The sequence below is a fragment of the Pangasianodon hypophthalmus genome, chromosome 5, assembly GCF_027358585.1.
Source record: "Pangasianodon hypophthalmus isolate fPanHyp1 chromosome 5, fPanHyp1.pri, whole genome shotgun sequence".
Lineage (NCBI taxonomy): Eukaryota > Metazoa > Chordata > Actinopteri > Siluriformes > Pangasiidae > Pangasianodon > Pangasianodon hypophthalmus.
The window spans coordinates 29,430,184-29,456,576 of NC_069714.1; the positions used below are offsets into that span (position 1 = coordinate 29,430,184).

The 26,393-nt window shown below is 38.7% G+C and overlaps 1 protein-coding gene across 1 annotated transcript in view; it reads right to left on the bottom strand.

Annotated features, from left to right (window-relative positions):
* pms1 (PMS1 homolog 1, mismatch repair system component) overlaps nucleotides 1–26,393 on the bottom strand; it is a 37,944-nt gene that overhangs the window by 10,916 nt on the left and 635 nt on the right. The window contains exons 2-9 of the mRNA XM_026946990.3: nucleotides 21,639–21,781; nucleotides 20,854–21,036; nucleotides 20,396–20,498; nucleotides 20,161–20,324; nucleotides 15,677–15,793; nucleotides 7,232–7,354; nucleotides 5,476–5,628; nucleotides 4,473–5,368 (exon numbers count right to left, since the gene is read on the bottom strand). Coding sequence (XP_026802791.3) covers nucleotides 4,473–5,368; nucleotides 5,476–5,628; nucleotides 7,232–7,354; nucleotides 15,677–15,793; nucleotides 20,161–20,324; nucleotides 20,396–20,498; nucleotides 20,854–21,036; nucleotides 21,639–21,770 — 1,871 coding nt within the window. The 5' untranslated portion in view covers nucleotides 21,771–21,781. The remainder of the gene's footprint in view (nucleotides 1–4,472; nucleotides 5,369–5,475; nucleotides 5,629–7,231; nucleotides 7,355–15,676; nucleotides 15,794–20,160; nucleotides 20,325–20,395; nucleotides 20,499–20,853; nucleotides 21,037–21,638; nucleotides 21,782–26,393) is intronic.

Below are 26,393 nucleotides of genomic sequence, written 5' to 3' on the forward strand. Positions count from 1 at the left end.
ATCGCAGGTAGGAAGTGATGTAAGTGAAGAACTGATGAAACATCAGACCACATGCACTATAGGATTGGTCTGAGGAATCCTTCGAGCTAATAGTGTGGATTTGTCGCTTCTTTACAGCGTCATACCCAATTTGTATAGAACTGAGAAAATCTCATTTTAAATGTCGCTTTGTCACCTGCTGCTGTCGATGAAACTGTACATAGACACATGCATAGAAAATAAATGAAAGTTTGGGTATGAGTGGAGGATAAATGGTGTAATCTGGTGATTCACAGCATCAAAGACAGCTGAGAGCTCGAGAAGGATTAAGATCAAAGACAGAATTTTTCCTGGCAATTCAAAACTTTTTCCTAAATATTTGGATATTGTTTATAAAAAAAGGCTGTCTGTGGAAATGTTTTTACACGTGAATATTTAGGAATGTCTATCAGAAGGTAGTATCACTTCAAAATGGTAAAGGCAAGTTTCATTATTTAAGCCTACCTTTTTTCTTTTGGAAGAAATTACAATCTCTCATAAGACCAAGCTATAGCGCAGAGAGAGAGAGAGCACAGAGAGAGAGAGAGAGAGAGAGAGAGAGAGAGAGAGCACAGAGAGAGAGAGAGCACAGAGAGAGCACGCTGTGGATGGACACACTTGTGGGAATCCATAATACAGATACATAACACACAAACTATGCAATAAGTATTTGATAACTCCATCCAGGCTGGACTACAGTGAGGGGATATAAGTATTCATACACTTTTTTTTTTTTTTTTTTTTTTTTTACTTAATATACAGTACTGTGCGAAAGTCTTTTTATTTAGTCTTTTTAGTATTTTTTTAGTACAAACTTTGTTATAGATGTTTATTTTCTGACTTCTACATTATTGATTCAGTACAAAAACATTTTAGATTCCAAACATTAGTTTTCCAGCACAAAATGAAACGTTACAGAAAAATGTTTGTATGTCAGTAAAGAAAGCAGCAGATTCCATAAGAGACACTTTTCAGATAAAAACAGAATGAAGGCTGCTGGGTTTCGCTGCAGAAATAAGAAGCGAGTCGACAGTCAAAGTCTCCAGAAGAACTGTGGCTGCTTCTGCAAGATGCTCAGTACCACTTCCAGCTCATTTCCTTATAAAACTGCACACACTGCACCTCAGATGCTGTTTTTATTTTTAAAGCGAAGGATCGTCACACCAAATATTGACTTTGTTTCATTTATTACTGTTTACTGCTCTTTATAGTATTTTTTTTAAATGTAGAAACATTTAATTTCATTATTTTTGAAGGCGTCTTTGCTCTACAGCATTTCTTTGCATGTGCCTAAGACTTTTGCACAGAACTGTACTTCACATTTACATACATAATGTCTTTTGACTTTGTACTTATAAATATCAAATAAAAAAAATATGTTTAAAAAATGAATTTCATAGCCACTGTATTAATATATAGGCATCTACTGGATGCAATTATTAAAAATGAATGAAGTTCTAGATAAAGATTTGCTGCAAAAAAAATGATCACGCAAAAAAGTAGCAATCATGGTGAAGCTGAAGGAGCTTCTTTAAGTTCTTAGGGACAACATTATTAAACAACACTCGAATGGAAAAAGCTACAGAGCCAAAACAAAGACAGTAAACATCCCTGTGAGTACAGGGATGTAGTTTTATAATATGCAGGTGGAACTAATCGTCCTTGGACAGGAGTGCCATGCAGGATTTCCCAACGAGCTCTCTGACTAATGATGAGGAAGGTAAGCTAGCAGTCACTCAAAAAGAGTTGCAGGACGACCTGAAAGCAGCAGGAACAACAGTTACACAGAGACAATCATCTCTGTTCCTAAAGCTCTCATAAAACTCCTCTGCTAAAAAAGAAGCACAGAGATGTTCATCTAAAATAATTTTGTCAAATCAAAAGTCTTTTGGAATGATATAATCTGGTAAGACAAAACAAAAGAGAAATATAGAAGAAAGAAGAGAAAGAAGGGTTGTGTGTATGATTCCATGAACAATATACCCACAGTGAAGCACGGTGATGGGAGCATCAAGATACGGGACTGCTTCTCTGCATACGGTAAAACATCATCAATTTACAACAAAGTACTAATGTTGGTAATTTGTTTTGTCCATATAGTTTTTTCCTATCAGTTTTGTTTTTCAAACATATCTTTGTTTATGCTTAGGAATGCATATTCTTTTTCGTTCATATTTATAAGTACAATGTCAAAAGACACTATGTGGGTAGATATGAAGTGGACTTATGCACTGGGAGTATATTAAGTAACAAAAGAAATGAGTCCGAACTCTTATTTCCCCTCTCTGTAGATCCAGGTTTTTTTTATTGCCACACCTGACCATGGCACTGAGATCTAAGGCATGTGTATGCCCATGAATGAGGGTGAAAGGGTTTTTAAGTTATGAACACTGGCACATCATGATAAAAATCTCAAAAAGCTAAGCACAACAGGCCCATGTGTGATGCGCCGTGCAACATGACTTCGTGTAAACTTGATTCCTTAAAGGGTGTGCCACTAAACAGTGGCCGGAAAATGAGCCAAGCACTAGCTCAGGCTTATTTATTACTGCACAATAGCACGCGAAAAGACATTACTTTTTCCATACACGCTTCCATACCTTCCACAAATGCCCCTGGCTATGGTGATGCACATTTTTCCATCCATCCAATTAGACTACAGGCACGCAATCATTTGGATCTTTTTTTTTTTTCCTTCACGGCAACTATTTCCTGAGAGGAATAATGGTCCTGTTTCACAAGGCCTTTCCTTTTCAGTTTGAGAGCTATGAAGATCAAAAGATGCAAGCATTTATGCACCAATTTACTGGTCTGTAAAAGGATGCTGTAATTCAGTAATGACTCTAACGTGCTGCCTGACATGATTTCTGTTGGTTATCTCATTGTAATTAAACTACTTAAGGAAAGACAAATGCTACTCACTATAATGGTTTAATGCTAAAAACACAACTGACCTGGAAATGAAATAGACTTCATTCATTTTCATTTCATGTCAAGAATCCACACAAAATATCCCATATTACTGAAAATCAATATAGTTTAATCAAAATTATTTACAAATGAAAAACAAAAGTTGTGATTGCATAAGTATTCACCCCGTTGCTATAAAACCCATAAATTAGTTCTGGTGTAAAAGGCATGTTTGTAAAAGGCATCTGATGAGACCAAAATTGAACTTTTTTGACTTTTGGTGGAATTTACACTTATCCAGGTTTTCTATACACTGAGAACACCTTCCTGTGAAGCACGATGGTGATAGCATCATGTTATTGGATGCTTTTCTTCAGCAGGGACTGGGAAACTAAGCAGGGTTGAGGGCAAGATGGATGGAGGGAAATAAAGGGCAATCCTAGAAGAAAGCCTGTTCCAGTCAACAACAGATTTGAGACTGGAGAGGAGGTTCAATGTCCAACAGGACAAGACCTCTAAGCATACTGCCAACTGATTCATCTGATTGAGAATCTGTGGGTAGACTTTAAAATTGCTGTTAACCAATCATCCCATCCAATCTTATGGAGCTTCAGCAATTTTGCCAACATGGATGGTAAAAAAAAATGAAATAAATAAAATCAGGATCCAGATGAATAAAAAAATTATACACAAATTGACTGCTAAAACTTTAAGAATGTTTTAAGAGGACACTGAACTTATAGAATGACTTATCAATCATTATCGTTCTTATGGAGTTTACACATACTTCACTTTCCTGATGGAATCCTGTTGCCATCAGACCCCCGGCAATTACATTAGTATAACTACAATAATCTTTAATCTAAAAACTAATTCAAGCTCTGAGAGGATATATGATAAAGACTTTAGCTTTAAAGAGGTTTATTTACAAACGCCTCAGAATAAAGAGTTCATGAAAGTGCTCTACAACATATATTCCTTCATTCATTGTCAGTAACCCCTTTATCCTGGTCAGGAATGGCCGTGGATCCAGAGTCTATCCGGGGAACACTGGGTACAAGGCAGGAATACACCCTGGAGTTTGTGTGTTTGTGTTTTTTTGTCTCGTCTGAAACGTCAAAACTCTTGAATTTGAAATATGTTAAGATGTCAAATAATCACTGCTTATTTGATATATTCATTTTCACTTGTATGGAATAAACCACCACTACACTGACTGTTTTATGTGAGATTCTCTCTGTGTTCAAAATACACCATGGCATTCTCTGGAATCCTGAATACCTCTTTTACAGCGGAAAACATTATTGACCAGCGAACCAAGTAATCAAATGCAGTTGTCTGGAAAACACAAACGTAGTTCATATCAATTCCTCTTGCTTTGGACAGAAACCTGAACAAATCAAGCAGACTTTCCACACCATATTTTATCCTTGCAAGTGGCAAGTCTATTCCGTTTCCCTCCCTTTTTTTCCCCTCCCTAAACCAAGAGAGTGAATCACAACAACTGGAAAATGCAGCTTTGGGAGTGAAATCTGGAAACTTACTTCTTTCTTTCTTCCTCCCCGAGGCTTTCCCATCTCTCTTTTACAGCAGCAGTGACATCCTGCAGACTGGCTCGTGGCTTCTCCAGCAGGACGGATGATCTGGTGTCCTGCTCAAACAGAGCGAAGGCGGAAAGCGGCTGACGCACGGAGCGGCTGCTGATCAGGTCGTAGGCCGTTAATTTGGCCATTTTCTCCACAATGACATTTGTGGGTCTCGTGCATGGGCTGCTACTTTTAGTTTTGGTTTCCGGTGCAAGGTCACCATCTTTTTGAGCTTCTGGTTGATGAAGCTTCACAGGCTCGAGGTATTCTCCAGTGGTGGGATCTGTGAAAGCCTTACCCATGGCCCAATTCTCTGCCGAGATCTCCTTGTCCACTTGCCCAAGACAGCTCTCATGTTTGTCATCTGGTGTCAAGGAGATCTCTGCCAGGATCTCCTTGTCCACTTTCCCAAGACAGCTCTCATTTTTGTCATCTGGTGTCAAGGAGATCTCTACCGGGATCTCCTTGTCCACTTGCACAAGACAGCTCTCATGTTTGTCATCTGGGTCGATTGTAGAATTCAACACCGTGTTCTCAGCAAACGATGAATCACTCAAGCTTGTGTTGATTATCCAATCCTCTGATGTGGAAGACGAGCTTGTGTTAGCGGTACCTGGTAAGGACGTCTCACCGTCCTTTTCTTTGGTTTCTTTGTTTGTGTTGGAATTGTCTAGCACCACAGGTGGAGCAACCACACTAGGCTGTGGTGCAACTTTTTCAGGCACTTCATTGGGTTCCTTCCTAACTTCCACCACAGAATGAGACTGTCCTGCCGTCACATGGTTGTCATTCCCAACAGAATAAGAACCATATAACGAGATCAGTACAGATTCCACTGCTAAAAGCACAGCATCCTGAGGGGGAAAAAAGTGTGACCAATAGAAAACATCAGACTTGTGTGTAGAACGTCATTCAAAGAAAACTGGTGCATGAAATACGTTTGAATGAAATATGTTTTTACCTTGTCCTGTAGCAGCACTTGCCATTTGTCAGGTGTCAGGTTAACATCCACGCTCGAGGCAGGAACGGTGATGTTCAGCATCAGGATAGGGAAGCGGCGGCTGGCTGATTCGTTATTCGAATGAGCTGAATTAGCATAGTACTGCTTCACAAGCTGAAGGATAAAGCAGTTAAAACTCCATGTTGGAAAGCTGGCAACATATAAAAACTAGTCCATATCAATTCCTCTTAGGATTATTTATTTTGCACATAAATAAACTTCTTGTCTGAGATACTGGAACTTTGCACTGAGATCGGGTTAGGAAATGATCCCTCAATGCTAATCTATTCAAACATGAGAAGACTGAAAGAATCAAGGCTCAGGGGTGGGTTTAGCAATTTAACGCTGATATGAGACTTAGTGTGTACTTATATTTTACCTTCCCGGTTGCGCAGTTTTCAGGGCAATTTTTGTCCTGCTAGACAAAATTTGTTGGTAAATTAATATAATGATCAACGTGTGTAACCCAATCGAACCCAATCCAAAACCCCTGTCTTGCTCATCCTGACCTGTGTAAAATGTCAGTGCACAAGGTGTACATGGACTATATAGTGTAACCATGAGCAGTTTTATCTTATAGGCTAGCTTATAAATGGGTCAGTTTGCCTTAAACCTGATTCAGATCTTCAGTAACGTGGTTTAGGACACAGTGAGACATCCTGCCATATCTAACCTGATTACTGCAAGGTTATGGGGCAGCCATTTCGGACAACAGAAATTCATTTTTTCCCTTAGCGCCTCTCAAAGTTTGTATTATACCGGCAATTTAAAAGTAACTTAAATGTAAATAAGGATTCTCCCTGCTTTTAAATTATATTGATCATTTATATGCAATTATGTAGTAATGAGAATAAACTAACCAGACACTTTTAGAGGAACACCTGTACACCTGCTAATTCATGCAGTTATCCAATCATTCTGCACAGCTGAAGATCCGAAAAACATAGCCTAGTCTTTTTCCAACCTTCAAATGTCCAATTTCAGTGTAGCTTCAGATTCTAGTTCTTGGCTATCAGGAGTGGAACCTAATGTAATCTTCTGCTGTTGTAGCCGAACCTTGAGGCAGATGGGCATGTTGTGCATTTTGAGATGCTTTTCTGCTCAACATGGTTGTAAAGAGTGCTTATTTGAGGTACTGTAGCCTTCCTTTCAACTTCACCCAGTCTCGCCATTCTCCTCCGAACTCTCTCGTCAACAAGGTGTTTCTGCCCACAGAACTGCTGCTCAGTAGAAGTTTTTTTTTTTTTGTTCTTCACTCCATTCTGTGTAAACTATAGAGAGATCAGCAGTTTCTGAAATATTTAACCTAGCTCATCTGGCCCCAACAACCATGCCATGAGCAAAGTTGCTCAGATCACATATTTTTCCCCATTCTGATGTTTCACGTGAACATTAACTGAAGCTCTTGACCTGCATATGCATGAGTTCATGCATTGTGCTCCTGCAACATGATTGGCTGATTGGATAAATGCATAAATGAGCAGGTGTCCAGGTGTTGCTCTTAGAGTCGCCAGTGAGTGTATAAAGATTAGTATTTATGAAAAGATTTTTGGTGAGGTAGACTTCCATTACTTGATAGAGTCGTTATCCATGTAGCTTCAGTGTAAAAGTAAAGAAGCAAATCTCAGACATCGAAGATTTCTTGGCAAGTGCAAATTCGTTTCACCGAACCATTCCATGCTATTAAATAGCATTAAGAGTAAATACATGAACATACCTTCAGGATATCTTTGTGATTCACAGGCCGATTGTTCACATAAATAAATGTCTTGTCAGAGGTACTGGAACTTGTTGCATTGAGATCGGAGTTCGGCTTAGGAAAGTATCCCTCGATGCTAATCTATTTAAACATGAGAAGATTGATAGAATCAGGGCTCAGAGGCGGGTTTCGCAATTTAAAGCTGATGTGAGACTCAGTGAACAAGGATGGTTCGGAGTCAAAGGCGAGTCCCGTACCATCCTTGTTGCACAGTTTTCAGGCCATTTTTTTGTCCTGATAGACACAGATTGTTGGTAAATTTCTAGAATGATCATAGTTTAAATTCAGGTTATGTGTAACCCAATCCAAACCCCCCCGTGTCTTCCATCTTGACCTGTACGATCCTTGTACAATGTTAGTGCACGAGGTGTATGTGAAATTTTTTCACATAAATTCACACTGCTGAGTCTCTGACCCCTATCTGGCTGCCTAATTAGGATTTCCCAGGCCAGTCAGAACGCATTTGTCATCTCATAACTAGGCACTCTTGCCAAACTCCTACAATCTGCGATTAAAAAAAAAAAAAACTTGGCAAAACGCAGTATATGCCAACAAAAGTGTTGAGACAAGAAACGGTTCCAAATGACTCCTACATTTGGATGCTTCTGAATTAACAAACGCAGCAGTTGGCCGGCAAGAGGCCATTTTTTTATTGCCGTCTTATACAAACTATAATTGCTGGTATTGTGACTTCCACAATAAGCGCTTGTTAAGTACACGTTGCTGTTACAGCATTTTGTCAATTACTGCAGCACAGGTGAACCCGTCCCTGGAGCTTCACAGACTGAATGGAAACTATTATTCCAGGATAACAGGATGTGGATCACACTGCCAACAAAAAAGTCCTCTGCCATGAAATTCAATTAATGTCATTTGGGAAAGCAGCACAATGACAGTGGATGGGGGGGGAGAAAAAAAATGACCTGGCTCATTCGAAATAGTTTTCAACATGACCGGAGCAGTTTAGCGAATCAGCCAAACAAGCAGTCAAAATAATGAGGAAAAAATACAAAATCTGCTAGTCTTATGCTAATGCCTTCTCGCTGATTTATCATGATCATAATTCTTTATTTTTTAAATTGTATATAAATGCATTATGTGAGTGTAAAAGGTCTAATGATGTCTGTTTTAATTTAAATTCATTGTGTTAACTACTGAATTTTTAACTTTCCTATATCTGTTCCGACAGCAAGGAAAGCATTTCCCCTCCAGTATAAACGATACCCCGATTGAAGCCAAGTAGCTGCTATGAATGGCATCCTTCCCCGCTGTATGACCTGTATGAAGCACCCTAACGCTTCGCTGCGCTCTGCACGTGTCACATTCATGAGGTGGATGGGGCTCGAGGGGGTTAGGAAGGATTCGCTTACGATCTTGGCACGGTGTCCAGCCTGATGAGTGCACTTCTCTCTTGGATAATGACTGATTGCTGAAACAGACACGCTCAAGAAGAAGGCATTAAGAAAAACAAACAATAAATTTGTTTTTCTCCACGTAACATGGACGCCGATTCCAAGAACGTCTTATAAATAACACATGTCGAACGAAGACGCGTCCTCGTCTGGGACATAGGGTTATAGCAGTGTGATCCGTCCTGCATGCATGTTCCTCTACACGTTTAGCGAGGGGCCACACGGAGGAAATTCCTGGTGCTTCCGTGTACAGAGAACTGAACATATGGTGCAGCAATTAAATCGCTGAAGCAGGGCATCAGCACAAGGTCCATCCACCTGACCTGTTAGACACCTGTTACTGTCAGAGGCCATGAGACGTGAGGGATTTCTCACTGTATTCTGGACATACGTGTCATTAGAGAGACTCTGAGAGTATCAGCATGGTGTGTGCTGACGTATACACTTTCACACACGTCTACACAGTGAAATTCACATGCTAAATAGTTCAGACTTTGTATTATATAAGAATTCATTCAGCAAATTTTGGGGAGAATTTAGAAATTCATTCATTTATTTTTAAGACACGGTGAACCTGTAGTATATTTTGTTTACAATATGATCATAGCAATTTTTGGTTTATTTACTTTTATTTATGTTTTGCATTGTTTACAATTCAGAAACAAAAAAGGAGTCTTTTGAGTCATAACTTTTCTTCATTCAAATTTTGTTGAAAATATTCTGAAAATCCAAATGAATAGAATCGTGAAGCCAGTATAATGAATCAAATCGAACAATGGGCAAAGTGTATCCCTAATTAAATGCCTATTAAATAACATTTCTCCTATTAAATGCCATTGTAACTGCACTAGCAATAACAAACATCCCCTATGACATCAGCACGAGACACAACCACTAACTTATCACAGGAATTACAAACATACAACCAACAAATCAGCACCAGAACAACTAAACACATCACAAATATTTCTATATCAATATATTTAATGTATTTCAGCTTGGAGTTTTCCTTTAATTATCTAACTATTTTGCTATAATTTGATTGATTGGTAAGTTACCAATTAATGTGTGTGTGAATGTGTGTGTGCGCATGGTGCTCTGCGATGGACTAGCATCCCATTAGAGGCGAATTCTCTCGTTTGCACCCAGTATTACTGGGATTGGCCCAACGTGACCCTGACCAGGATAGAGCACTAATTGATGATGAATGAATGAAAGCTGAAAGTTACCACTTCTCAGTTCAGTTAATAACGCAATTAAAACATGGAACTGTGCAGCACACTGGAAGCTTCTAATTCATGTATTTCATTTATTTTTTTTGTCCACTGCTACTTTAAATATCGACTGGATATTTAGTATCATGATGACTAGGTCCAAACAGGTCCAAAAAGATGTTACTTTGGAGATTTTTTCTCATTATGACAGTGATGATAAGAAAGTAGGGCACCATGTGTCCACTCACAATAGCTTCCTCTCAGGGACAGAGCGAGGAGATGCATTCGGTCCAACTGCGCAGATTGACGTCATTGTGTTCCAGATTAAAATGACCACTACATCGCAGTCCAGAATGCGAGATCTGCCCTTCATGAAGCAGAGGGAAAACAACCAGGGCAGCTCTCGCAACAGGAAACAGAGGTGGAAAAGGTCAAGAGCTTATGTAAGGACCTGATCTGAAGGAGGGCCTCCAAAACAAAAACAATATAAAAAATGGGTTAGGAACCACGCTCCACATCTGTCAGGTGGGATTAACAGCGAGCTGAATGGCATTTAACAGATTACACCTGCCATGACTGAGCAGAAACAAACTTTCTCTGGGAGCTCAAGTACCACAGAGAAAAATGTGCTTGTTTAAGAGACAGGGGAACAAAAAGGTGTCGTAAACAGGTGTTGGGATACGAATGCTGGTTGTTCGTTGGCATAACAAGCAATGTGAACGCTCCACAGCTGAGCATGTGACCGAATGCCCGTTCTTTGCGTGCTCTGCCCAGGGAAAGCGTAATTGGTGCCAGCACAGTGGGAGAGCGGCTCTGCGCCAGCCTGGCCATGCTGTGATCCTCTGACACGCGCTCTTCACATGTTCTGCGGCCCATACTGGCTGCTATAAATCGCTGCTACATTCAGTGCAAGATTTTAATGCATAACATTTTATTGCAAAGTGATGCAGGACACAATGCAATCATAGCGCCAAGGTTGTCAGGGTCACATTATTTATGCCAAACTGGACTAGCTTTGGAACAAGGTTGCAAAATAAGCTGCGGCTGTGGCTGTTTTAAAGCAAATAATCACAATTAAAATGAATAAATTTCCACAAATATAGAATATGGCAAACAAAGGGAAAGTGTACGTGCCGACATGATGATCTACGATGTACAGAACCATTTCTATTGATTGGTAAAGGGATTATGCAGTGGATAAAAAAGGCATACTGCAGATCCTGAAAATCAGAAATGTGTGCACACCATGGTGAACTTTTCTAATACACAAACTTTTTGGGCTAGTTTCTCTATCCAGGCAACCCTGCATAGAGCTGTTAAAGAAGCTGGCAGGGATAAAAGCTGATCAGGAATGAGTGTATAATAACTGCGTTCAGTCCGAATTCATGATGCTTGGTGTGAATGAAATGGTGTATGATGCTAATCCCAATTTCCATCAATATGTACCTGGATTTTCTATCTAAAGCTATATACAGACACGTATCTCTAAACATATTCACACATTTGTGATGTGCATTCAAACCCTTGAGGCCACTGAGACACCAAGCATGGAAGCTAGATAACGATTTAGCTAGCTGGCACACAGCTGTTAGGTCTTTTATACGAACAATCTAAAGACACAGTGAAGGTGAAAACAAGACAAAGTTGTCAGGGGTATCAACATTTCTCTCAGATCTCTTGATTAATGTTTTTAAAAGGCTCAGGAGCAATAAAATTACACTGTAATTACGCTTAGCATCAACTGCAAACCATTGAGAAATATCAACATTAGGTCTTTACATGGAAACTTGTTCAGAGCTGTCAGAGAATTTCTCAAGTTGTGAATAAAAGTGAGTAGAGTGAGGAGTACATTTTAAATCTACTGGTACATTCAAAAGGAATTGTAAATTTGTGATTTCGATGTGAGAAGGCGAATATACAAATCACACTCAGAATATAAGTGTTTAAAAGTTATGAGATCACAGTTGCCAGGCAACTGAGAAAATAGTAAAGTGGACATAAACTAGCTAATCATTTAGCTTGCTAGCATTTAGCTGGAAAGTGTTCTGCTAAGAACAACAAGAAGGCAGAATGACAGTGGTAACAAGAAAATGCTGTCATAAATATCAACATTTTCCTCAGATACGTTGGTAAATTGCTGAGAAACCAAGACACGGCTAAAATTACACTGTAATTATGCTTAGCAACAACTGCAAACCAAACCATCCACAGGGTCCAAACATTCACACTGTTTGTGTAGAATCTTCTACTGCATTTAGATTTCAATTTTGAATTTGTGATTTCAGTGTAAAAAGGTGAACACATAATTGTTCAAATGGCTAATACTGTGAGAATATTGTGGCTAATGAGCTGGAAAATACAGACATTCAGTATAAAATAGCTAAAAAGTTAACGATTTAGCTAGATAGCTGCCTATAGCTGTTTTTATAAAGACAATTTAAAGGCAACATGACAGTACAAATTAGATCAAACTGTCAGGAATATCAACATTTACCTCAGCATCTAGCTAATGACTGAGGCTAATGATTTTGCTAGCTAGCATATAGATGTTGAATCTTTTTATAGAAACAAGACTAGGCTGTTGGGAACATCAACATTTACATCAGATTTGCTGAAATATTACCAGTAAAAGACTGAGTATGACTAAAATTACACTGTAAATGCACTTAGCTTTAATAGCTAATCGAACTTCCATTTTGAAAAATGTTGATATTTCATCATTTCAGCTGGTGTAGTGAAATATGAATGCCGAGCATGGCAGGTAGCTAATGACAGAGGCTAATTTAGCTAGCTACCTAGAAATAAGAACAACGCAAAGACAGAATGACAGTAGAAACAAAACAAGGCTGTCAGAAACATCAATATTTACCTCAGATTTGTAGGTAAATAACTAATAAAAGACTCATTATGACTAAAATCGTACTGTCATTACTTAGCAACAACTGGTAAAGAACCGAACGTTGTCACAGTTTGTGATCATGGAGCTAGCAAACAGTGTTCTCAAAAATCTTCTCAAAAATTTGAACTTGCTATTACACTATGATGATGAGTACGGTGTCACGCTGGCAGATTTGCTTCGTTTTTCCTCAGGTTCAATGCTAAACAATTCTGAAATATCCAAAATGAAATCCCCAAAGGTCCAAAACCACATCATATTCTCACAGCTCTGATCGAATTTATAAGTTATGCCGAAATGTTAACATTTTTCAGTATGGAAGTGGTAAGCAGGTCGATGCTAAATGTTAATTACAGTGTATTTTCAAGAGTAGTTTTAGTCATACTGAGTCTTTTATTAGTAATTTTCCAACAAATCTGAGGTAAATGTTGATGTTCCTGAAAGTTTGGTCTAATTTCTTCTGTCATTCTGTCTTCACGTTGCAGTCATTAGCTATTTTCAACTGAATGTCTATATTTCTCGTTGACTAGCCAAAGAGTTTTCAGGCTGAACTCTGTGGCTTGACCAAAGTTTAGCCACAAAGAGGCTAAACGCAGGGGGCTTTTCATTCGAGGGACTACCTGGGCAGAATGCTGAGTCATACAAAAAGAAAGAAAGATAGAAAGAAAGAAATATCAGCAGTGAGGAATGCACAGGCAAGGCGAAGAGAAACAGCGCTCCTGGGAGAGGAGGAGAGCCCTTCGCAGTGAAAGTGTTATGTGAGTCCCTGAGCTCTGCAGCCCAGCAGGAGCCGAGCGATGTTTTAAGTCAAATCCAGCACAACGTGACATGTCAAGGCTCTACTGTTTATTCATTTGGAGCTTTTTAGAAACGTGGCCACGGGGAGAACGAGGTTCGGAAGCTGACGACTGTTTCAAAATTCACTGTCTATTTTTTTTCTGGTTTGGAGAAGCCAGCTTTTTTCCCCCATGCTGATTGTACAGGGAAAATATAACACGGTAAAATTACCCAGTTAACACCTTAACGCAAGCTATGAGATTGAAGTCTAGTGCAAAAGGTTGTATACTCGTTATAAAAAAAAGTGAATAAAGCAATCCTATAAATGAGGGTGTGGTCAAAAAATACTGATCTGGGTTATTTAATATATAGTAAAAAAAAGAATCAGGGAAAAAGTAAGTGTCCTTAAAACCAGGAATGTCACATGTTTAACTAAACTGTTTTGTAAAATTAAACATTTTAATTAAAAAGGTCTTATCCAGGAAAGTGCAGTGCGTGTATAAAAAAAAAAAAAAAAAAAAAAAAAAAAAACTTTTTTAACTTACTTTATATCAAGTGTTAGGTTTCACAGATGTTCCTATATTATCCATAACATGGACATATGCTTCTATATTATCCAGACTTTATCCAAACTATATTATCCACAATTTAGTGAATCTTAGTCGAAATATTTAGCCTTCTGCAGATCGAGAGGTTCATTGTACCACTTTAAACTATTTTTCTTCTGATTTTACTACAGGATGAACTCCACCTTTTCTTTGTTTCCTTTTAAAAACCATGTGGGATATGAACTTTTAGTCTCACCTACATATAGGTTGGCAGATATGGTGAATTAATTCATTATTCAGGTAGCAAAATGAACCATTTCAAATCGTAAGACTGATCCTGCGTTCACACCAGGTCTCCTGTGGGCGTGTAGCAACCGTTAATGTTGTCACTTGCGGATGTGACCTTTGTTTTTTTTAATAGTAGGTTATGTTAGGTTAGATTCAACTTTATTGTCATTGTCAGAGTACGAGTACAGAGACAGCGAAATGCAGTTAGCATCCAACCAGTAGTGCAAATAACAAATAAGTTAAAATGAGGTAACAAGGTTATGGTGCAATAAGTTAACAGTGTAGAGGTAAAGGAAAACAATATGATGCATGCCAGTAATTCAAATGGAAATTGAGTTAAATGAAATAAATAAGAATTATGGTGCAGTTAGTTGAGATAAACAGTATACAGGTAGAGCTAAAGAGCATGATGCACGCAATATGATGCAGTGGATAAAATGCAGATGTGCAAATAGCAATAATGTGCAAATAACAGTCTGATATGAGCCATAATGTACAGCCTACTGCTCACAAAATACGATTTATCCACACCACTTTTGTTTAAAATGTATTTAAGTTTGATCTACATGTTATGCATTCCGCTTCGTACTAGCTTCATTCTTACAAATCTAACCCAACAATCTCTACTACTTCCTTCCAAGCTTTATTTTTCTTTGCAATGTCTCTATACACGTTTAATCAGAGGTCGTGTGTGACCGGATAGGGTGAAACCCTTCCGTTTTTGTGGAACAAACTGCAGGTAGCGAGTGGGGAACTGAAGAAACGTCGGACCTCACGCACCGTAGGATTGGTCCGAGGAATTATTCAAGGCAACTGTCTGGATTTGTTGCTTTTAATATTTAATATTAATAATTAATTTGGATAGAATTGAGCTCCATGGCTCACATAGAAAATGAATAATCACCTGTTGCTTTGTCATTTGATAAGCTAGCTAAATAATTCAGGAAAATACTGCAAGCTTTACCTAGATACTGAAGGTCTGCTGATTGAATATGTAATTAAATATGTAATGGTACGGCCCGTTGTAGGGGTGTTTGAAAGTGTGTGATGTTCTGAAACAGCAGGAGAAAGGTGGTTAAAGTCTTATTGTCTTAAATCCCCCCCACCACCACCACCACCACCAGAACCACCACCACAGGTATGGGTGTAACCATGTTTCTCTGATCTCTATCATTTTATGTTGATAAAAATAACAAGCTGAGCTGTGGAACCCAGAAGTCTCGCTGTGTATGATCCCTTTTCCCACCGTTTCCCAGAGCGTCACTGACCTCTGCTTGCTCGTGGCGATGTCGGACGGGTAACAGGTTGGCGGCGGTGGAGGATCCGAGCACAGCCATGAGAGCCGCGCCGTGATCCGATACCTTGGACTTCTGCCACACCACAGCCTGAAACAACACGGTAAAAATGGGTCAGGCTATTTTCTCCCATCCTAAAATAAGACCACCTGTAGGACTGAGTACTGATACATACACACGAATTATAAACAATTAACCTTCTGAAATGAACTGTGAGCTTTGGCCCATCTGTGGCAATGTCTGAAAAGGAACAGAAAAATGCCATGCTGTGTTGGTGAACCCAGCTTGGGCCTTATTGCACTTGCATTCTTTACCAACTTTGCCTAATTCTTCTTTTGTGCCTGCAGGATTTACCTAATAATTCAGTATGGAGATGGCGAACACTGGAAACTACTCAGAGAGCGCAGTGAACATGAACTGGCTTTAATATCACTCTGTACACCTTCTGTAAATAGGAGCGCAGTTACATTAGAAATGGACACATATTTTCACACCCATGCATTTGCCTGTCACTGGCACTTCCACTAGTCAGTAAATATATCCAAGGTGTTGATTTCTGCGGTGCATTCGGTCCATAGCACGCATCCCTGCTATGAAATACACAGTTTGATAAGTGTAAAAGGATCACTCTAGTAAACAGCTTCGAGAGAACTCGCGAAACCCAACACTCGATGAAGTGCGAAGTTTGTGATATGAGACACCGCTGGAGGTACAACGCCATCGCATGAAATGGCCGTATGTTCCTCTTTACAGAATCTACAAAATCAAGTTGATTAAATTAATCTATATGAATAAAACCCTCAGATGTAGATCCTCATATAGCGCTTTTTATCTGCAACACGGCCACATGTTACACGCATCACGCAATCTGCTATTGCACTTAAAATCAAGCCTGTAAACCTCACACCACTCTGTTCGGTACATTAGGCTTAGATGACAGCCTTAGGCCTTCAGCCATCGCCTTATTTGAGTCGGCTTAGTGGCTAATCTCGCGGTCACACTGCTAAATTTGGACAACATCCAAGTTAAAGGACAACTCCAGACTTTTTCAACTTAACCTCTATTTACTGCATCTGTAGTGCATATTTGATTATACTTTTAAAAAAAAAATGTTCAATACATTTTCCTGTCGTGAGAAAATCACCAAAAATCTGTTCAGCTGAAATTCAGTTATAATAGAAGTCTAGGGGCAGGTGTTGGGGGCAAGTGATAAACATGAAATGGAAAGAAGTTATGAAAAAAATGAAATGTGTTTTAAATGAAATGAATAATGAAATCTCTAATTCTGCATAATTCAGAGATGGGACCCATTTTTCATGAGGAATTTGTGGTTATGCGAATTGAAACATCAATTTAATTAAATTTTATTTGCTTTTTTTTTAAACAATGGATATTGTCACAAAAAGCAGCTTTACAGAAATATATAAAGTCCAGATATAGAATTTAAATGTATAAATTTTTCTTTCCTGTTATGTCTTTGATCCTACGTTCACATCAGCGAGCGACAGGCGATCATTCACTTTCTGTGTACATGTGCGTCGTGGAGACTGAAAATTTTCCTTAATTCTATGCAAATTAGGTATGACGCAGTAAAGCGACAAATTCAAGTGACCGGCTTGACGTGATTCCTGATTCCTCGGACCAATCCAATGGCGCAAAAATGAAAGAAAAACTTATAACAGTGTCCCGTTCTGTCCTCAGTGACCTCTCAATAAATGTGTATAGAGATATTATGAAGAGAAATAAAGCTTGGAAGGATGTAAGTGGTGAGTGCACGTAGCTAGTACAGTTAGCTCGCGTTGCTAATCCAACAAGTTAGTACAGAGCAGAGCAAGTAACGTAAATCAAATTAAAGTACATTTTAAACAAAAGTTGTGTGGAGGCTGTACATTTTGACTAATATCACTTCTCACTGGATCTTAAAAAAAAAAAAAAATAAGTTGGACAGGTCACACCCACAAGCGACGACTTACAAATTTTACAAGCGCCTTGGCATTTGTAAAATTTGCCTTATATGGTCACATGTTTTAAAAGCTCAACATCTGCCCTTAGACTTCTGTTAGAAGTGAGTTTAGTTTTTAAGTGCAGAAATTGAAATTCTTCTCTGTGGTAATTACATACACACACAAACTACAGATATGGTGAATAAAGAAAATTTTTTAAAAATGTTACGGAGTTTTCCTTTAAAATGTCACTCTGTCCATATATTTGACCATATTTGCCTGTGAGTATTTTCTCCTAGGTACATTTGTCTTAAAGGAAAGCCAAAATGAAGGTGACCAGGGACCAGTCTTCAACTTCAGCTTTCCAGGAAATGCAGGAAAGTGACTGGTGGAGGAACGTTCCCTCGGTTCGAGTGTCCTGTCAGGATTTAATCTCCGTCTTGGCAGGATGTTATCTCTGACTAATAAGATCGGATTATTGAAAGTAGGGATGGTAAAAATGGTTAAACGATACATTAACATTGAGATATATACGCAATCACAAAAATTGCTGTTTCTACATATGAAAATGATTTAAAATATTTTTAGATTTTCTACAACATTTTTTGAAACATTTCTTTTATTTGGAAATCTATATTTCCAAAATGTCATAAACGTCCAGAGGGATAAAATGATGCTTTGAACAAGTGCCTTTTTAAAACCCTTTAGCAGCAAACAATAATGTTTAAAATATATATATATATATATATATATATATATATATATATATATATATATATGTATATTAATGCAAAATAATTTTTATGTACAACCAAATTGGTGTTGTGACGTGAATGTGCATGTCAGCAGGTAAGTAATGGTTATTTAACCCTACATGCTGCTGCACTGTGGTGAGACCAACAGAGACTTTTATAGACATGTGACGCCACCAAGTGGCCAAACACATTATTACAGGCAAAAAAAAAACAACCTGTTACACAGAGTAAGAAAAAAAGATAAGGTAAGATAATTTCTGAACAAATGCATAAACTGCTCAAAGTGAGAATATTTATATATTACTTTGGATATAGGATTTAAAAAAAATAATAATAATAGAAACTCCACGTACCCCATTTCAGATGACCAAAAGTTCAGTTCATTTCAGTTTTTATATTTCTAAAGCAAAGCAAAGCAGATTTACAGAAATCCATCATATTATCGCCGTACATATTGATTAATAATGTAGGAATTATTAAACGTAGAGACTTTCCTTGACTTGTCACAGTAAAATTTCAGCAGAAAAAAATAATTATTTATTATATTTTGTTTGGATTATAAACAAGCACACTGCTGAGGTTTTGGATTTTTATTTATTCCATTTTAAAAGTGGAAATTTCAGGCCCACAGCTTTCAACCAATCATGGGTTTCGGGATTCAGGTCCTGCTCTAATCAGAAACCTGCAGTCAACAAAAGCTAAAACCACATGATGGATGGATCAAATTTCCGTCTCAATAGTAGCAATAGCAATTCTTTGGTCGTGAGCTGAGATCGAGGGTCTCACACAACGCTCAGCTGATTTAATGCAACCAAAGATGGCTGAGGATAAAATCCTGGCAGTGTCAGGAATCTTTTTATTACAATCTCAAACTGTTTTAGGTGACACTCCTCTACAAGCCAACAGTAGCAGGATGGCACAGGAGGAACGCTCGGGCAGCGCCAACTGCGAAAACTGCAACATGCTAAAGGACAGTAAAGATCTCTTTAGCACCTCACGCTCACTTTGTACAGCGCTTGTGTTAGCCTGAGTCCATTTTCCGCATCACGCTGATTGATGACGTAACTTTTCTTTTAACTGTGGCTCCATCGTTAGAGGATCTTCAATTCAATTCAATTTTATTTGTATAGCGCTTTTAACAATGGACATTGTCCCAAAGCAGCTTTACAGAAATAAGTACATTCAGGATATATTATAAATTTATGAACTTATGAGGTGACGGTGATGAGGAAAAACTCCCCGAGACTTCATGAGGAAGAAACCTTGAGAGGAACCAGACTCAAAAAGGAACCCATCCTCATCTGAGTGACACCGGATAGTGCGATTATAAATAATTCCCTTCTATAACTGTTTACAACATGGACAAAAAGTGCAATTGCACTGATTGATGACGTAACTTTAGAGGATAGAGGATCTTCAATTCAATTTTATTTGTATAGCGCTTTTAACAATGGACATTGTCCCAAAGCAGCTTTATAGAAATACATAAATTCAGGATATAAATTTTAAATTCATCAATTTATCCTTAAGGAGCAAACAGAGGTGACAGTGGTGAGGAAAAACTCCCTGAGACGAAATGAGGAAGAAACCATGAGAAGAACCGTGGACAAATAGTGCAATTGTGTAATCAGGAAAAGCAGGATCTTCATCGTATAATCATGGAGATCACACGGTATCTCACGGTCTGTTACCATCACCATCACGCTTTATCTAATGGCACTGAATGGAAACTGCCGTTCTGAGAAGGTGTGAGCCAAACCTTATTGTGTGTGAACACGATCCTCAGCTCAGGCTTGATGATGGCATAAGCCATGAGCAGATCTTGCACCTTCTTCAGCTCGTCTTTGCACTTCTTGCTGTTGGAGTAATACTGTCTCCTGACAGGGAGGTTCTTGAACAGTTTCAGCGCACACACAGTGGTACCTGTGGGAAGATACCAGTAGTTCTACGTGCCATTTTTTAAATATTTTTTAACATGATTGAAACACACTTACCTTGGCCAAGGTGCGAGGGCCTCTGCGAGACCACACACCCCTTGAAGTCGAGTGTGTACTGAGTGCTGATGTCATCTTCAGCTGTTTTGGTGGTGATAACAACCTGGAAGTGAAGACAATATTGATTTTTATTGATCATGATATATTAAAAAGCACAGATCAACTCTCTGGGTATTTTAAACTCACTTATATACAGATATCATTTTTTCTTTCGCATATTATATTGATTTCCGGTTTCATGTTCTGCTGAGTTTTCCAGTCTCCTGTCCTTTTTTTTTTTTAATTTAAGACAGCTTTAGCTATTCCAGTTCAGATCCAAACAAGTCTGGATTTAAGGATTTAATTCCACGCTGTAATGACTCTTTTTCTTCACAGAAGTCCAAACAATCCTTTTGACAAATGATTGAGATATTTTTAAGGATGCTAACATCCCTGAGTTAAAAAGTCACGTCTGTTACCTCAGAAACTGCGCATATGGATCCGAGAGCTTCTCCTCTAAAGCCGTACGTCTCGAGACGCTCCAGATCTTCGTGGCAGGAGATTTTAGATGTGTAATGTTTCACCGCCATCACAAGAGCGTCAGCGGCTTTGATTCCAGAGCCGTTGTCTCGCACCTCGATACGATCCAAACCATAATTCTCCTAGAATTAAAACACGACCTTATTACTGACTGACCTGCTGCAGTTCTTTTTTAAGGCTGTTTTCACCACTTAAAGAAAGAATAAGGCATTTTACTAGATCATAATAATGAGCACGTTTCTTGAAATTATTACCAAGCATCTAAAAGACTGACTTTCTAAAAACCGCTTTAGTATCTCAAAAAAATTAAATTCTTTCTAAAATTATTACTTAGTATCTTGAAATAATTAAAGGGTTTCTAAAACTATAATTTAATATCTCAGAATACTGAAAAAGTTTCTAAAATTATAGTTTAATATCCCAGGAATCCTCTTCAGAGGATCAATAAAACTTTGTTAGTGTTATTAGATTCTTCAAAAAGTAAGGTCCTGTAAAGAGGAAGAATAAAAAAAACTAATAAAGAACTTGAAAATCAACTCTAAGAGGTGCAGCGGATGTAAACAAGACTACAAAAAAAGGAAAAAGTGAAGGAAGGCAATAAAAAGAAGGCAAAAAGAAACACAAAGACAGTGATACAGATACAAATATGAATAGTGATAATAACAATCTACAACACCATCATTTGGTTTTTGCTTTAAGGGTTTACACATGTTCATGAATTTACCAATTTGATTTCTAGGTTTGAGGATCCAGCATCAAGCGAGTTCTCGATCAGCTCCTTAACGACGTTAACGACAGACGCGATCACCTGCGAGCTGGACAGCAGTCGCACGGTGTCTGGTGGAAGAGCCTTCATGCCTTATTCAGCTGTAGAGGAAGAGAGAAAAATGATCCAATGGATCCAAAACTACTTATTTAAATCTGCTGCTCTTTAACCCTTTCATGAATAAATTGTTCCGTGATTCTTTAGATGTTGTTTAAATCTGCATGGGATTTTTAGAGGTTTCTAAAAAAGAAAAAAAAAATGACGAAGTGCAGACACTACACATGACAGGGTTAATCAAGCACTTTCTGAAATTAATGAGCAGGTAAAAAACAAAAGATCTACAGTGTGATGTCACCTCAAGGATTCAAACAGGATTCAAAATTCAGAACATCTCATATTTCTTTTCCATTTATCCATCCAGTAGCACTGTAACTACAGGAAATCAGCGATCACTGAGGAAGACGTGCATCACATATACAACTGTGTGCATCATAACTACAGCTGTGTGCATCATAACTACATCTGTGTGCATCATAACTACAGCTGTGTGCATCATAACTACATCTGTGTGCATCGTAACTACAACTGTGTGCATCATATCTACAGCTGTGTGCATCACATATACAACTGTGTGCATCATAACTACAGCTGTGTGCATCATAACTACAACTGTGTGCATCATAACTACAGCTGTGTGCATCACATATACAACTGTGTGCATCATAACTACAGCTGTGTGCATCACAACTACAACTGTGTGCATCATAACTACAGCTGTGTGCATCACATATACAACTGTGTGCATCATAACTACAGCTGTGTGCATCATAACTACATCTGTGTGCATCACATATACAACTGTGTGCATCATAACTACAGCTGTGTGCATCACAACTACAGCTGTGTGCATCATAACTACAGCTGTGTGCATTGTAACTACAGCTGTGTGCATCGTAACTACAGCTGTGCGCATCACATATACAACTGTGTGCATCATAACTACAACTGTGTGCATCATAACTACAGCTGTGTGCATCGTAACTACAGCTGTGTGCATCATAACTACAGCTGTGCGCATCACATATACAACTGTGTGCATCACAACTACAACCGTGTGCATCATAACTACAGCTGTGTGCATCACATATACAACTGTGTGCATCACATATACAACTGTGTGCATCACAACTACAGCTGTGTGCATCACATATACAACTGTGTGCATCATAACTACAGCTGTGTGCATCATAACTACAGCTGTGTGCATCACATATACAACTGTGTGCATCACAACTACAGCTGTGTGCATCATAACTACAGCTGTGTGCATCATAACTACAACTGTGTGCATCATAACTACAACTGTGTGCATCATAACTACGTGCATCACAACTACAACCATGTGCATCACAAATACAGCTGTGTGCATCATAACTACAACTGTGTGCATCATAACTACAACTGTGTGCATCATAAATACAGCTGTGTGCATCATATCTACAGCTGTGTGCATCATAACTACAGCTGTGTGCATCACGACTACAACTGTGTGCATCACAACTACAACTGTGTGCATCATAACTACAACTGTGTGCATCATAACTACAACTGTGTGCATCATAACTACAACTGTGTGCATCACAAATACAACTGTGTGCATCACGACTACAGCTGTGTGCATCATAACTACAGCTGTGTGCATCATAACTACAGCTGTGTGCATCACATATACAACTGTGTGCATCACAAATACAGCTGTGTGCATCACAAATACAGCTGTGTGCATCATAACTACAGCTGTGTGCATCACAAATATAACTGTTTGCATCACGACTACAACTGTGTGCATCATAAATACAGCTGTGTGCATCACAAATACAGCTGTGTGCATCACAAATACAGCTGTGTGCATCATAACTACAGCTGTGTGCATCACAAATATAACTGTTTGCATCACGACTACAACTGTGTGCATCACGACTACAGCTGTGTGCATCATAACTACAACTGTGTGCATCATAACTACGTGCATCACAACTACAACCATGTGCATCACAAATACAGCTGTGTGCATGACAGTGTGAAGAAGCGAAAGATATTCTGTAGCTGAAGAATTCATAAGATCTTCTTGGTCACCTTGCAGGCAGTTGGTTAGAGGGGTTCAGGTAGAGGGGTTCAGGTAGAGGGGTTCAGGTAGAGGGGTTCGGGTAGAGGGGATCGGGTAGAGGGGATCGGGTAGAGGGGATCGGGTAGAGGGGTTCGGCTAGAGGGGTTCAGGTAGAGGGGTTCGGGTAGAGGGGTTCAGGTAGAGGGGTTCAGCTAGAGGGGTTCGGGTAGAGGGGTTCGGGTAGAGGGGTTCGGGTAGAGGGGTTCAGCTAGAGGGGTTCAGCTAGAGGGGTTCGGGTAGAGGGGTTCGGGTAGAGGGGTTCGGGTAGAGGGGTTCAGGGTTCTCAACCTTTCAAGGTTTAAAAATTCACACTGCTTTATTATATACAGTCAGGTCCATATGTATTTGGACAGTGACACAGTTTTTGGAATTTTGCCTCTGTCTGAGTTGATTAAGTCTCGATGATTTGTTGTTAAGACCTTTAAAAGCTTTATATTTCTCATTTTGGGCCTGGCACTTTTTTTTTTGGCCCAGGAGTGTATAGAGCGATACTTTCTGTTCAGATTCAGTCACATGCTACAAAACTGATAGACTGATAGGACGGCACTTCACAGTACAGAAGGATAATGACCCAAAACGTACCGCGAAAGCAACCCAAGAGCTTCTTAAGGCAAAGAAATTAAATGTTCTCAAATGTCCAATGACCTCAACCCAATTGAGCTGCTTTTCACTTACTGAAGACAAAACTGAAGGCAGAAAAACCCACAAACAAGCAGCAACTGAAGGCGGCTGCAGTAAAAAGAACTGGCAAAGCATCTCAAGGGAGGAAACAGCATTTGATGGTGTCTATGGGGTCCAGACTTCAGGCAGTCATTGACTGCAAAGGATTTGCATCCGAGTATTAAAAATAATCCTAATATTTATGATTACGTTATTTTCTCCAATTACTTTTGAGCCTGTGAAAATGGAGGGATTCTGTAAAAAAATGGCTGTAATTCCTAAAAAGTTAATGCAATATTTTTGTTAATCCTCTTGAATTAAAGCTGAAAGTCTTCTCTTCAATCACATCTTGATTGCTTCATTTCAAATCCATTGTGGTGGCGTACTGAGGCAAAATTACCAAAACTGTGTCACTATTCAAATACTTGTGGGCCTGACGGTATAGCACACAGTTCACAGAATGCTTATTTAAAAATGAAAATTGATCTTCAAACCAATTTTAATAAATCAATATTTAAAAAAAAAACTAAATAATATGGGGGAGGGAAAAAAATGCAAAAAAACAAACAAAAAAAAACATATTGCACATCAAATTTAATTGTTATATATCAGACAGAGAAAGATCTTTATGTTTATGTTTATCTTTATGGGATCTTTATGTTTTTATTAATCAGTGTGTGTACGAGTGTGTAACTGCAGGCCATCTACACTCCCCACGTCTAATGAGAGGACTGGTATCTAAGTCTGAGATGTAGCTGAAAGTGCGTATTTTATCTCCACTGTTACATCCATCCCAGATCACTACTTCAACCTGACGCACACAAGAGCACTGAGCTCTGCGTCCTATAAACAACTGCTAGCAAATGGCTGGCTTCATCGGTTTAGTCGCATTCACGCACTGCATTGCAGACCATTTCACAGAAAAGCAGTTGGAGTGTATCGGGCGGTGCTTCCTTGCATTCTGTGCGCTGCCACTGTCCAGCGTAAAGGCCACTTTGATTAACATGACAGCATGTTAGACACAACGCCAGGTACGAGTAAGGGTGTAAACCTTATACGATACAACATCGATTGATATGACAACGATTCAATATTTGACGATACCACTAAATCTGCTATGATATGATACAATATGATTTAGATAGATAGATAGATAGATAGATAGATAGATAGATAGACAGATAGATAGATAGATAGATAGATAGATAGACAGATAGATAGACAGATAGATGTGGTAGTGCAGTGGGTGTAAACATTATAGATATAAGCAGCAGACTTGAGTGGAATTAAAGTAGCAGTGCAAACATTGTAAACAGTGCAAACACTGGAAACAGCAATAAAATGAACAGGGATATACAGTGTTGTATAGCGTGAATAGGAGAAAAGGAAAGAAAAGAGAAAAATGAATAGAAGTAAAGTGGCAGTGCATATGGATATGAATAGCCGATGGTGGTAAAGTTCAACTCTTGTCCAGTGAGCTTATCGTAAGCCTGGCTCTGTGTGAAACAGTGTCCCGGCCCAGTGATGAGCTGCTGTACAGCGTCATCGCTGTTGGTACAAACGACCTCCTAATGAAAGTTTAGCATCCGCTAATCGATATGTGACGACTTTGTTCAGAATTGTTCCGAATAATTATTACGTAGATGTTATACTTTTGAAAGTATTATGAAAAATCACCTTGCTAGCCTATTCAATTATTTACACATCATTAAAAAATATATATTTAACACACCAGTTGTCTCTCCTTTTTATATAATAATTTTTTATGATTGTTGCATTGATTCATTTCGATTGCTGCCTTTTAAATCAATACAAATTGTCCAATCATCTCATCTCAAACTGAATAAAGGCTAATTAAAGTTTAATCAAAATAATCAGACAGGTTT